Source organism: Phalacrocorax aristotelis, chromosome 7 (genome assembly GCF_949628215.1).
Source record: "Phalacrocorax aristotelis chromosome 7, bGulAri2.1, whole genome shotgun sequence".
Taxonomy (NCBI): Eukaryota; Metazoa; Chordata; class Aves; order Suliformes; family Phalacrocoracidae; genus Phalacrocorax; species Phalacrocorax aristotelis.
In genome coordinates, this window is record NC_134282.1 from 51,910,831 (window position 1) to 51,923,850 (window position 13,020).

General features: G+C 49.7%; 1 protein-coding gene across 1 annotated transcript in view; it reads right to left on the bottom strand.

The window, feature by feature from the left end:
- CHSY1 (chondroitin sulfate synthase 1) overlaps window positions 1-12,340 on the bottom strand; it is an 80,954-nt gene extending 68,614 nt beyond the window's left edge. The window contains exons 1-2 of the mRNA XM_075100693.1: window positions 11,988-12,340; window positions 2,427-2,922 (exon numbers count right to left, since the gene is read on the bottom strand). Coding sequence (XP_074956794.1) covers window positions 2,427-2,922; window positions 11,988-12,250 — 759 coding nt within the window. The 5' untranslated portion in view covers window positions 12,251-12,340. The remainder of the gene's footprint in view (window positions 1-2,426; window positions 2,923-11,987) is intronic.
- Window positions 12,341-13,020: the final 680 nt, after the last annotated feature.

Sequence of the window (13,020 nt, forward strand, 5' to 3'; positions counted from 1 at the left end):
CCACTGCAAGAACAGCGCAGGGGAAAAAAAAACACCCGAACTGAGGCCTGGCAGGGCTCTCCATGTCCGAGGCCCTAAGAATAAAAACCAAAGAGCTGGGGGTGACTGCAAAGACCCTTGTTCGTGCTGCCACTTGAGACTCTCCAGAATTAAAAGTGCAGGAAGCGAAGGAGAAGTTTGAGGCTTGGGTTTTCTGAGGCCAACGCCGTTTTGTTTGCCGAGCCTCACGCTGTCACTGGTCCCCTTTCAACGGGAGCTGTGAAGAATGTGGTGGCTGTGCCCCAACAGAGCAGGCACAGATAAACTTCTTGCTCCATCAGAAGCTCACTGAAATACAGTGCTTTGCAATTCACTTACAGTGGCCTGTTACTTGATGTTCATGAACGTACAAGACATGGAAAATGTCACTTTTACACCAGGCTTTCCTAACACAGCTGTCGTAACAGCTGTGTTATTTCACACAGCTATTGCTTTATCTTATATAAAATACCAGGCACATTTAATCTAATTGTCTGAGCAATGAGAGTACCAGATCAAGAAAAGAAAAAGATGACAGGTTTTTAAATTGAAAAGCCTCAACTAAATGAGAGTTGACCTATTCCTTCTAGAAGCAGCGTGCTTTCATCACCAAAACTCTTCCCTCTCTCCGAAACAGCTGAGCCTTAACATCTCACACTCACAGCTTACTTCTGAACATCTTAAAATTGGTTTGTGTGTATAAACTGTAAGTAATTCATGGCATTTGGGAGAATCCAGCACTCTGATAATTTAACAGAAGCTGATCAAACAAAACTGATTTTGCAAAAAGCCCAATCTAATTCTGTCAGGTAGCATTCCTAGTGCGGTTGTGTGCTATCAATATGATCCAATTTTGGCTTGAAATAGCAAATGAATTCAGGTGGTCTTTGCCAGTTTCAGTAGGACCAAAATGCTGACCTTCACCAAGTTATCTAATGCCACATGGTACAGGCATTTGCACCAGAAGTTATTTCAACTCAGAATGTCTGGAGTAAAAATTTTATGGTGCTAAAAACTGTGGAAAAAGTTACTGACTCCTTGTGAATGGCTAACCACAACGCTGGCAATGCATAAACTAATTCCAGGTCTGTAAGCAGAGAAGGTGGAGAGCTACTGTTAATCCACAAAGCCTTCATGCACAAAAGATATGAGTGAGTTACTGCAGCTGGAAACCTCCTTCCCTGTCACTGAACTGTGAACTGAAATGAAGCAACAGCTTTTGGGGGCAGAAATTCAGTGTCAAAAGTTTAATACAAGTCTTTGCCACTGAAAGAGTGGATCCAGCAGCAGTATCTGCCATCACCCATGACCACAGCTCCTCTGTCACGTGGGCAGAAGAATCCTCCTCTTTACCACATCTCATAAAAGGACAAAGTGGTAGTTGTGTACAAGTCATAAAAGTTTGTGTAAAAAGACAAAGAGTTCACCCCCTCTTCTGTCCTCAACTTCTCCCTTATTTCTAAGAGAGGCACACCAGCATTCTCCCTGTACTAGAGGAGAAACTGCAGCTCAAGCAGGTGTTTCCAATCAGACAGTCTGTAAACACCCAGGACTCACTTCAAAGACCCTCCCCTTGTCCCTGGGAGGAGCCGCCAGCCCCCAGCATCCTGCAGGAACAACAGCATGAAACTCTGTCACAGCAGACTGGGGACGCTCTTGGTTTTTATCCCAAGACAACCAAGTCACAACCACATCAGTGTGGGCAGACCCCGAGATTCGGTGTAAGAGCTGTGGCTTGCCTCTGCTGATGTCAAGGACCTGCTCAGTGGGTGTCTGCAGGATGGGGCTGCCAGTGAGTCCCCCGAGCAGCACCAGACTTGGGCTGCGGGTACTTTGGGAGGCAGCTCAGCATGCAGGGTGACAGCGCCAGCCACCATGAGATACCTCTGCCATGGCTGTAGTTTGGGAAAAAACTGTCACTGTCAGGGCAAACATCTGTTAGTCTTGCGTATTTCAACTGCAGCAAGAAACACAGAAATTGCATCATCTATTTTCCACAATGATACCATGACATATCCCACTAAAGAAGATAAAAGAAGCCTGGACAGTCAAGACTGCAGGGACATGTGGCCATTTTGATTTAAGCTTATTCTATTTATGTCCAAATACAAATAACTGTTACGAATGATTAATGTTCCTCCCCTCACCCCAATGTGCCTAATGTCAGGCTCCATTTCCCTCCTGACTGTTGCACTTCTGTATTTGTGTAGGTCTCTCCCACGGTGACACTTGTAGGAAACGAAAAGCATAGACACTGTACAGTTGGATGGTCAAGTTGCAGAGGGAGATGAGCTCTGGAGGAACTGCTGCACAGCCGTACAACAGCAATCCCCTGCTGCCAGCCACTCCCACCCTTTCTTTTACCTCCCCCAAAACACACCCCTCATTCTCTGCACCCTCGTCCTTACCTCATAGGACCATACACACTGCACTCCCGCAAACCTCCGTACGCATCTTCCCACTTCCACGTCCTCGTGGGTGGTGTACATCTCTCGCAGGCACTCGCCAATGTGGGGCACCATTCTCCGCAGGACTTCCCGGCTCATGATCACTCCTGGTCCTCCCATGCAGAAGTTCTCGCCCGGTTCCAGAGCCAGCTTCCCCATCTCCTCTGTGGTGCCGAGGCCAGTCTGCCCAAGAAAGAGGGGCTCACTGCTGTTCAAACTCCTGAGGAAGTTCTCCAGTTTGTCCCCTTTGATGTAAACGTCATCATCAGCTCTCATAAACCATTCGTATTTGTCCAAGTAGTGGTCATGCATGTATTTGAGCATCATGAAAGATTTCTTCTGGGGTGGGTAAGAGTCGTCTACACCAGGAAGCGGCACGACGGGGATGGGAATGGAGGTGTCTGAACCCTCACTGGAGAAGAATTCAACCTTGCCAGGAATGGTTTTGGACCATGTTCTAGACCGAAAAAGACAATAAGGATAATTAGGTATGCAAACCAAGGCACGCAGAGTGCTACCAGAGACCGCTCAAAGGAACTACACCTCATCTGCTTCACAAACTTTCTTTTAAACACCTTGAAGGGTTATTTTTTGCCATGCAAACGAGGACATTCGCGTGGCACACCGAGCAATTGGTAAAACACAGAAAAAATTCTGACGTGCCAAGCATCTGAATACCATTTTGCATCTGTATCTAATAGACAAATAATTCAATGGTAGTACTTCACTAGTGGCAGGCTTTCTTAAGCACACTTAGTATTGGTCATGAGATACAGAGTGAAGCCAAAGGGAGCCAAGATGGACAAACAATTCATATAGAACTGGATTTAATTCCTCCAAAGCTTCCCTGCAAATTATTCAGTATCATATCAACCTCCCAATACCCCAAAGCCCCTCAAATGTGCGTTCAGAAATACTGACTTCCAAAGCCCAAACAGATGCAAATTTCATACAAACTCATGAGGAATCCGTATCCTACGGGAAACCAACCGAAGAGCAACTTCTCCAGATGCTATGTGGAGAAGCAGGTAGGGTTTTGTCAGAAGTAAAAGGCTCCTGCCTGTTTGCGACAGCCTGAGAAGCACAGAGCAAGGTAGCAACAGTGACCTCAAATGGGTCTGCCCATACTAGCAAAGGATTCGTAGAAAAGTAGTCCTAAGAGATGCACGGAAAACACGTCATCCCAATGATGACCTGGCACTACCAACACCTGCACCCCCAGCAGCTTTCCGCACACTTCAGACCAGATTTTAGTAGAGAGGAACTTCACAAAAAAGGAGCCTTTTCTGTGTGAAGCGGCACAGCGACGACATCTGCTCCACACCTTCCATGCTCCTCTCTGCCAAATCCAACCTATCTGCGTGGGCAAACTGGGTCACTTATACTGCAGGAAGAGACGTAGGATGATTCCTCAAGGCAGACTGCAAAACACTTAACCTCCTCCAGGGAGGATTTTCAAACACGCGACTGTTACAGCCTCACCCTAAAAATTATTAATTTTAAGCTTTCAGTACTATTTTCTCAAATTCTACCTGGGGAAATGCAGAGTTCATGTATGCTTCACAGAAAACTCTTGTCATTGGCAAAGCAACAGGTTTTGCCCCTTTTTGTATAGGGGAAGAATATCTTCTAATCATGTTTGGCAACCATGCTCAGAATATAACCTATATTCAAAGCTGAATGCGAAAACACTCTCAAGGTAAAGGACACAGAATTCCTTCAATGCATCACTGTCACTTTTACCAGATGCTTCTCAACATAGGTTTCTTGCTAAAGGCAGAGCAGGATTTGGGCAGTAGAGACCATCTGAAATTTGAAATCTCCAGAATTAGCTATCACACAAAGCCTGAAATGTAAAAATATTTCAGAAGAATTATTCCTTAAGTTCCACTGGGAAATGCAAAGGTATTTAATTAGTATTAACTAAACATCAACTTTGACACCTTAATGGTTACACACTAATTCAGCTTTGTGTAATGAATATCACCTAATTACTTTAAAAGCTTCGTCTCCTGGATTTCTTACTGCCATGGGTAGTGTTTCACAGCAAAGTTTAGATCCCAGCTTCCCAGAAGAGCACAGGGTAAAGCCAATGCAAGCGTTCCTGTTGACTTCATAACAGAGGTGACGAGGCCTTTAATCATCAGCGATGCAATTAATGCAAGTACTACTGGTTAAAGTCACATCCTGTTAAAGCACTGAAAATTGCCCGTTTTAGAACGAGACGTGCCCTTATCTTGAACTTTCGCTAACTATTAAGGAAGTTCTGCTGTTTATTTGCTGACACCCACGCTCCACATACAAATCATCTGGTCTTGAATGAAAAGACTAGGCAAATTGCTCTTCCTATATCAACTCCCAGTCAAAGAGACCTCTTCATTAAAGGTACCCGATGCATTCAAATTTTAATCTCAGAAAGAAAAGGCAGAAGAAGCTACTGAGAAAAGCAGCTCATCTCATCCACTGTGACCAGCTCCCAGCGCAGCTTTGGGTGGACCCAGGACATTTTCCAGACAATCACCAGGTGAAGTTGTAAGCTAAACTCTTATGGAAATTTCTGCTTATTGACTTCTTTTACTCAAAAGCAAACAGTGAATTTTCAGACTTGCTCTTGATATCCTGAAAGATCTTCCTTTGTAATGATTACAAGCTACGGACAACACTGGATGTCTTCTATCATGTCAAGCTTTAGCTCCTTTCTGGACTCTTGAGGAGCAGTCTTCAACTCTTTTTTATTTATTATTTTTCCCCCCAAGACTACCCCTTCCGTTGGTTCCCAGTTTAAATTTAGTCCCTGCTCTCCAACCAGGTACCCTCACCTCAGGACCCACTAAGTATTCTCAAGAAAAGAGTTCCCATTCAATGGAGAGGGAACAAAATGCACGTGCATCCATAAACCCTGGCACATTTGATTCCCAGTCCTCATATTGCATTAAATCCCTCCGCTGAAAGCCAGTTTGACCCCATCTTTTCATGGATCTAGGCCATATTTACGTTTCATACTAAAACAGGAGTAAACCAGAGATGTATTCCTGCATACGTGGGGGGCACAACACACACAGAAAGACCATGCCCTGACGACAACCACATCCCAAGGATCGGTATGCGACTTGGGTCAGCACCACAACATTACTTCAGCCTTGGGATCTTGCATCAACCACGACCCCAGCACAGGCTGACTAAGCCTTTGACAATTTCCTGTGACAACACAATTTCTAGGAAGAGGCAACTCGCCGTGTTATTTGGGACTGTGGCTTTGAGCGTTTGTTCAAACTCAGACAGACAAAATACGCTCTCACGTCGAAAAATTGCCGGAGCGTCTGTGTCAAGGCAAGTGCTGCTCGGCAGAGGCTGAAACAATGGGAGTCACCGTGTGCTGCTCCTTATGGCTAAGCCACAGCTCACCGCTCCACGTGGCCCCGTCTGGGGGAGAGAATACAGAACAGTTTGCTCAAGAAACATGGTGCTGCACCCAGCCAAAGAAGCCAAACCACAGATTGTAAGATGAACTGTAAGTACATTTTTCTGACCCCAGCTATCAGCAGAACTGAGAACTGGTAAATGCAGAAATGAATTCTGATCAAAGCTACTTTTAACTTTTTTTATCTGTCATTGCAAAGCACCAGACCTGGCTCAATCACAAGCGATTCTGCAGATTAGCATGTTAACAGTTACGTTTCTTGCCCGTCCTCCCGTCTCCAGTCCAGTTTAACGTGTCTGCTCTCAGGGTATGGGCAGCAACTAGACCCCTTCAGCTCCTTGGGCACAAAGCTCTTGTCTCCACACCTTCCTACTCCTGGGGCCTCACCAGCACCTACTCCCACCGGCTGGCATTGCTTTCCTAGTCAAGGCTTCTCTATCATAAGACTTGTGGATTGCATCTACAAATTAATTGTATGTTCGATAATCAGAAACTCAAAGGAAAATATTTTTAGCAAAACCTGACACCTTCCTTCCCCCTTTGAGGACTCCCCATCACCCTCAGCAGTTTAAAGGAAATGCAGTCACATTTCTGCCACCAGACTCCGGTATCTATGCCTGCACAGATCACGTCCCCTGCGGCGATCACTGGCAGCCTCAGCCAACTTAAGGCCGTCTCGACTCTGTCCAGAGAGGAATATCAGGTTCTGAATACAACCGATACAGGTACTGAACTGGTCATTTAAAAACCCAGCAACGGAACTGCTCTGACAGATACCAACCTTATCTCTTCTGTGTAATCTGAATCTGCTTGGTTAAACAGGAGGATGTGCATGAATCAGGGCAGCAAGGCTCTCCATTACCTTCCCCAGGAGCTGGGCTGAAAACACGCATGACAGCGTGCGACCTGGTTTCTCTCAGTGCACAGGGCACATAACGCCAACAAGCTAGAAGCTAGCGTTGACAAGGGAACCAAAGTGCAGTTTAAACAAACACAAACAGAAAAATTAGGTAATTCTTCCTTAAAAGACTTCCTTAGCAGAGAACATTAGGACTACTCCAGTATTGGTGGCTACCAAGTCAATTTTACCATCCCTTAACCCGTTTTGTGCACTGGATATCCTATACGTACCCTAACCTGAGCAAGCCACAGGCAAAGTGGGTGTAAAGATTGTGCCACAGCTGGTACAGGTACACATGCAATACAGAAAACTGTGCAAACAGGGTGCTAAGAAACCCCACTATTTGCTAAAAAGTGACCATTACTATAGTAACCAAACATTGTCCTAAGTAATTCCTTCATTTAAAAAGTTGTTTAAAAAGTATAGCTTAGAGAAGGAGGAACACAGATATGGAATACTTTATTTTCAGTTTCCAGTGTTTATTATTTACTTGTATTACCTTGCTTTATTATCAGCTCTGCAGGCTCAGCAGAAGCATAGTCAGTGGCGTTATGCAGACAGTGCTCCCTTTGTAGAGACCCAAACTGGAGACAATTACAAAAAAATGTATTCAGTTTTTGTCTGCAGCTTGGGAACCTCCCTTAGAGGAGATCAGAGAAACCATTTAAAGTTTTGAGAAATAGTCATCTTGTATAATTATGCTGAAGAAAATCATAATTTCTGAAGAACTCAGCAAGATAACGGACCTAAAAGACTGATTTCTTGAATACATGACTCAACTAAATTTCATGTTGAATTAGGGCTAGTTTTGCATAAGCTTTCTTCAAGGTCCCATCTCTCCAGCAACACTTGCTACAGAGGAAACAATGAACCACAGCTTTGCCAGGAGAACCGAGCACGGAAACCAGCACGCTGCTCCTGCACGTGGTACTGCAGATGACCATCACGAGAGGTCTGAAAAACAAGCTTTTTATTTTCAATTTCTAGATATATTTAAAAGAGCCTGTCAGTTAAGATCCACATTACAGAATTCAGATTTTGAGGGAAAGCTCCTTCCAAATTTTTGCAGGACACCTTGGTACCTAGCTTTAACAGAGACGCCAAGCAGCTTCCACAGCTCTTTAGAGTCCTTTGAATTAAACTCCTCCAGTCTGAAGTGATGCCAGCTTTCAGCCCATGGATATCCATCCGACCTCCTTGTGGAAACAGGGACAGAAACAGATCCATCACTCATAGGCACACCGATACTCAGTGGGTCAGACTAAGATCAAAGCCCAAGTGTCCCAGAGGTTTGGGCCATATGGTTATTTCGGGGTATGTAGGTGACTTTGTTTCTCCTTATCCCCCATGCATCAATGCCAGTTGCTCTCACTGTATCTGTTTCATACGGTTCCTTAAACATTCTCGCAAATTTTAGGTACCTGCTTACTGCTCAGAAAGCCCAAGCATGTCATACTTCTGCTATAGGACAGAAGAGCAGGACACACCGAGTTCTCACTATTGCAATACTGCGGTATGATCGATACGTTGAGCAAAACACGTATCGTGCTGTCACGATGTTCAAAGTCACTTCACACGACATCCTCCCAAGAGGCAAGAGTGCACGCTCCACAATCCATCGTATTACCTCACTAGCAACCAGAAAACACCAAAACCGAATACCACCCAACTGCCTTGACCTAGGCTCTGAACCTAAAAGAAGCACAAAAACGTGTTTTGTGTAACACTTCTGCAGCAGCTAGTGCAGGCTTAGACAGATAATACAAACTCCTTTAGACTCCAAATCCTTCTGGCTGCCTTTCACTTAAGCTTTTCCAAGCACTCAGGTATTTAGATTCCAGCGCAGTCTGTTTCCTACAAGCCACCACAACCAGTGTGTCAGCACGTTCAAAATGGAGCCTCCCAAAGGGCACCCTTCTGCTGCAGGAGCGGCACAGCTCAGCACGAGCCCCGGCATTGCTCGCAGTCCTCGTACGTGTGGCCTCATGGCACTTCAAGGTGCTGTGGGGACTGCCCCAAACTGAGAAGTACTGCGGCTCTGTTCCCGCAGAGATACTGCCAAAGGCCAACCTCCGACATCTCGCCATTAACTGCATTCTCAATAGTCTCCTGCCATGTTTCCCGGGAAATCTAGTTGCTATGCAAGAAGAAAAAAAAAAAAAGAAAGAAAAAAAAGGGTTAACTGCCTGATATTTCTGTTCCTGAGACAGCAGACTTAAATCTTCTGGGAGACTGTTTATTCCCATCCTCTCCTTCCTGCAGCTCTTTCAGGACAACTCCCCTCAACTGCAAAACCATTAGCACATATTGTTGCACTTTCCCTGAACCCCAGCCATACCTTAACTCCTTCCTGCATGGCTCTTTTCCTGACTATTTCTTGTCCTTTGATGTGACACCGCAGTTTCGGCTGCTGCACTTCACCGGCCTCCTGGAAGGGAAGCTCTGCTAACCTGGCTGTCAGCTGCAATAACTACAAATCTGCCCTCTGAAAACCTGTAGATCTAAAGCTTCTTCTCTGCCTCACAGAATACAAAAGCACGACTGTTTCAAAGAGCCAGCATCTCCTGAAAATCCAGCAGGCCCGTTTTGCCTTGCAGTGGTCATTTTCCTCATGATTGATGTTCAGGAAGTGGATTGCTTCCCCTCTTGTTAGGCCCTATCTGGATTCACAGCAGCAAGGATCAGCAAATGCTTTCCGCTCCGGTCCCTTTTAGCTGTGTCTGTAAATGGCCTTTGAGCCACAGCAGTTTGGAGGTATTCAGCCTCTGAATCCCTAATTCCTTTCAGCGCTCTGGCTAGTGTGGTATCAAGGCTCTGCACACGCTGCCACCCCGGGAATGCCTTGCTAGCAGCTTCCCATTTCACTCGCTGGTGCCAGCGATTCAGCTCACCAGGATGCTTTGTCAATGTAGTAATCCCAGCAATTGTCTGCTTGAGTACTTCATGGCAATCAAAAGCCATTTATGATTTCAGGTTTGTCTTCCTCTTCCCCCCTCCCCACCTTCCTCCAAAGACGTCTTCCTGTGACCAGGACATTAGCTCGTTTCTTTTACCAATGGAGGTGAGAAAAATGCATTTAGCCCTACCACAACGTTTAAGATCTCTCTGTTCAGCCCTTCCCAGAGCAGACATCATCTCTGAAGGTTAAACCAAAATAGCACTGCTGTAAAAAGCGATACTCAGATCTCCTTCTGAGGGCTGAAGGAGCCCGATTCCATTAGATGGATTTGTTAAGTTGCATCTTTAGCCATTTTTTTGTGTGTGTGAGCGGATGTTGCAGATCTGGTTCTGTAAACCCAGCTCTCCCACAGCACGGGACTATTCAGCAAGCACGGGCAAAGCCAGGGATGGAAATCCTTCCCACACCAGCAAAGTGAAATGCTCCACAACTAACACCCATTTCTGGACACTATTGTGATAGATTTTCCTTTCTTGAATGCTTGATGCAAAATCTGAGGGATACTAGACAAACTCTTCTGCCATAAAACCTGTTATGTGATGCCCCAACATGACTCCAGCCGTTCTGTATGTAAATGCAAACACAAATTACACAGCTCTTGAGATCTGCAATCCAAAATGCTCCATCCCACACAGTGAAGAATACACAACCCTGAAGAAACAGATTCTTTCACCTATTTCAAAGTATCAAACACACACTCTGTAACTTAATTACAGGTCTACTGCTGAAAGAAGGAATTATGTTTCCATTAAAACCATTTTTGGTGGACAACATGCTTCAGATTGTCCAAATTAAGCAATTTTACTGCATTTGATGCTGATATAAAGAGAGCTACCCTTTCCCAAAACCAGGGCAGGGCAGGAGGAAGAGGAGGTGGTCTGTCATATGTGGTCTTCCCACCCTGTTCTTACCGGCCAATAGGGCCAAGTGCTTTTCAACCTGGACAGGCAGGAGATGGAGAAGGGTTTGTTCTAGTACAAGACTAAAAGGGATGTTTTATTCAAGAAAGATCGGCCCCAGAGCTCCTGGCTGCTTCTCTGACGGCCCTGGCTGTGCAGCGCTCAATCGGAGCCGGGGTATACCCGAGCTGACATTTTAGCTCTTAACTCTTTCAGATTTCTCAAGCAGGCTTCCCGCGCAGCCTCCCAGCACTGCCTGCTGGCGCGAACGCCGGAGCAATAAGCATATTTCAGCAGAGCAGAGAGTTTCTCCAAAGCCACAGACACGTCTCTCACAGAAGAGATGATTATTCTGATGCTGCCAAGGCTTTGGACAGAAGTCCCGTTAGCACGCGGCGCTCGCGGCAATACCCAGCTACAGCTGGAGACCACAGGCTACGGCGCGTGGTGCAAAGACAAAGATCGCCCCTGCTCCAAAAACAGGTCTGCTCAGGTAATAAACGCACGGCCCCGAGCCCCCGATTCCTGCGCTAGCTTCACCAGCCCGAAGCTGGGAGCGTTTCACCAAAGCTGGCTTTCCCCATTCGAGCTGTTTCGCTACCTGGTCCAGCCTTGGCGACGGCTGCGGTGAGCAGAGGCTGATTTTACTCTTTGTTCCCAGATGCATTTTCTGGGTCTCATTCCTAAGCACATGCTCTCGGCTTGGCGCAGCGGTCTCTTTTTTCCTATCCAGGGGGTTACAGCGGTCTCCAAACTATATTATTATTATTATTAGGCTGTCGGCTCTCTTCAGAAGCAGCAGCCAAGGGCTGCACCGGCGTGTCGCGGCCGTGCCCAAGGCAGAAGCACTTCGAGGACCGCATCTCCCCAGGTGATTGGCGGTACATGTCCCCTCGCCACGGAGGGGCTGCCCGACCCTCAGGCAAGACCGCCGTGTCCGTGTGCCGGGCACCGGCTCCACCAGACCGTGTAAGAGCCTCGACGGGACTCGGCTCGACCCCTCACGTCCCCGCCGGGGGTCGGAGCTCCCCAACGGGAGCTCGGGGGGCGCCTCTCTCCCCTCGCCCCGCACCTCGGCCCGCCGAGCGCCCCAGCGCTGCCCGCCCCGCGCCCGGGCTGCTGCGAGCAGAGCCGGCTCTGAGGGTGCCCTGAGGGGCGAGGGGTCCCCGGGCCGGCGGGGGGAGGGGGGGGGGGAACCCGGCCGCAAGGGCCCGGCCGCAGGAGACCCCCCCGCCCGGAGCTCTCGCCTCAGGCGAAACGGCCGTGCCCAGAGCCCAGCCCAGCCGACCCGGACCGAGCCTCGCCGAGCCCAGCAGCCCCCCACCCCCCAACGCCCGCTCACCGGTGGGCGGCCACGGCGCGGCTCCGCAGGTACTTCTGCGCCGTCATGACCCCCACGAAGAGGAAGCTCTGTGCCGGCGGGCCGGGGCGGCGCGGCGGGGCGGCGGCGGGCGGCGGGCGGCAGCCCTGCGGGCGGGCTCGGCGGGGCCGCGCCGCCGCCGCCAGCTCGGAGGCGCGGGGCAGGACGAGGCGCGAAGCGAGCACGAAGCCCAGCACCAGCCCCAGCAGGACGCTGAGCCAGGCGCGGCGGCCGCGGCCCGCCATGCCCGCCCGCCGCCCGGCGCCGCGCAGGCCCCGCGCGGCTCCTCACAGCGCCGCCGCCCCGCGTTGCGCCGCCGCCGCCAGGCGCGCCGTGTCGCCCAGCGCCGCCATGGGGGAAGGGGCAGGGACGGGAAGCGGAGGGAAGGGAGGGACGCAGGGAAGGAGGGAGGGAAGGGGGCGCCCGCCCGCCTCCACGGCCCTGCCCCTCGGCACAGGCGCCGTGTGCGGCCCGCGCCGCGCCGCCCGCCTCCGGTGGCCCCGCCGCCACCGCCTCGGGTGGGCGCAGCCCCTGCGCCGCGGGCAGCGGGGGGCAGGCGGTGCTGCCCCCACCCGGGACCCCCGGTGGGGGCCTGGACCCTGGGGTGGGGAGCGGGACCGAGACACGGGATGTGACCCCGGGACGGGGGCCGGCTCCCAAAGCGCCGCCACGGAGCGGGACCACAGGGCAGGGACCGGCACCTTGACCGAGCACCCCAGGCCAGGGCCACCAGGGTCAGGGACCCCGACCCGGCGTCCCACACCAGGGCCCCAAAACCTCGGCCCAGCTGCCCGGACCAAAGGGCTGGGACAGGAGCCCAAGAGAGCGTGGATGCTCGGATCCAGGAATGGGGACTGACACCCCAGACAGAGACCCCAGCCCTGCACCCTGCACCAAGACCCTGGACATAACTCCAGCCCAGGGCCCCCAGCCCTGCACCCTGCACTGAGACCCCAGGACAGGACCCTGGCTCAGGAGCTGGGGCCGGGACTCCAGCCCAGCCCTTCAGAACAGG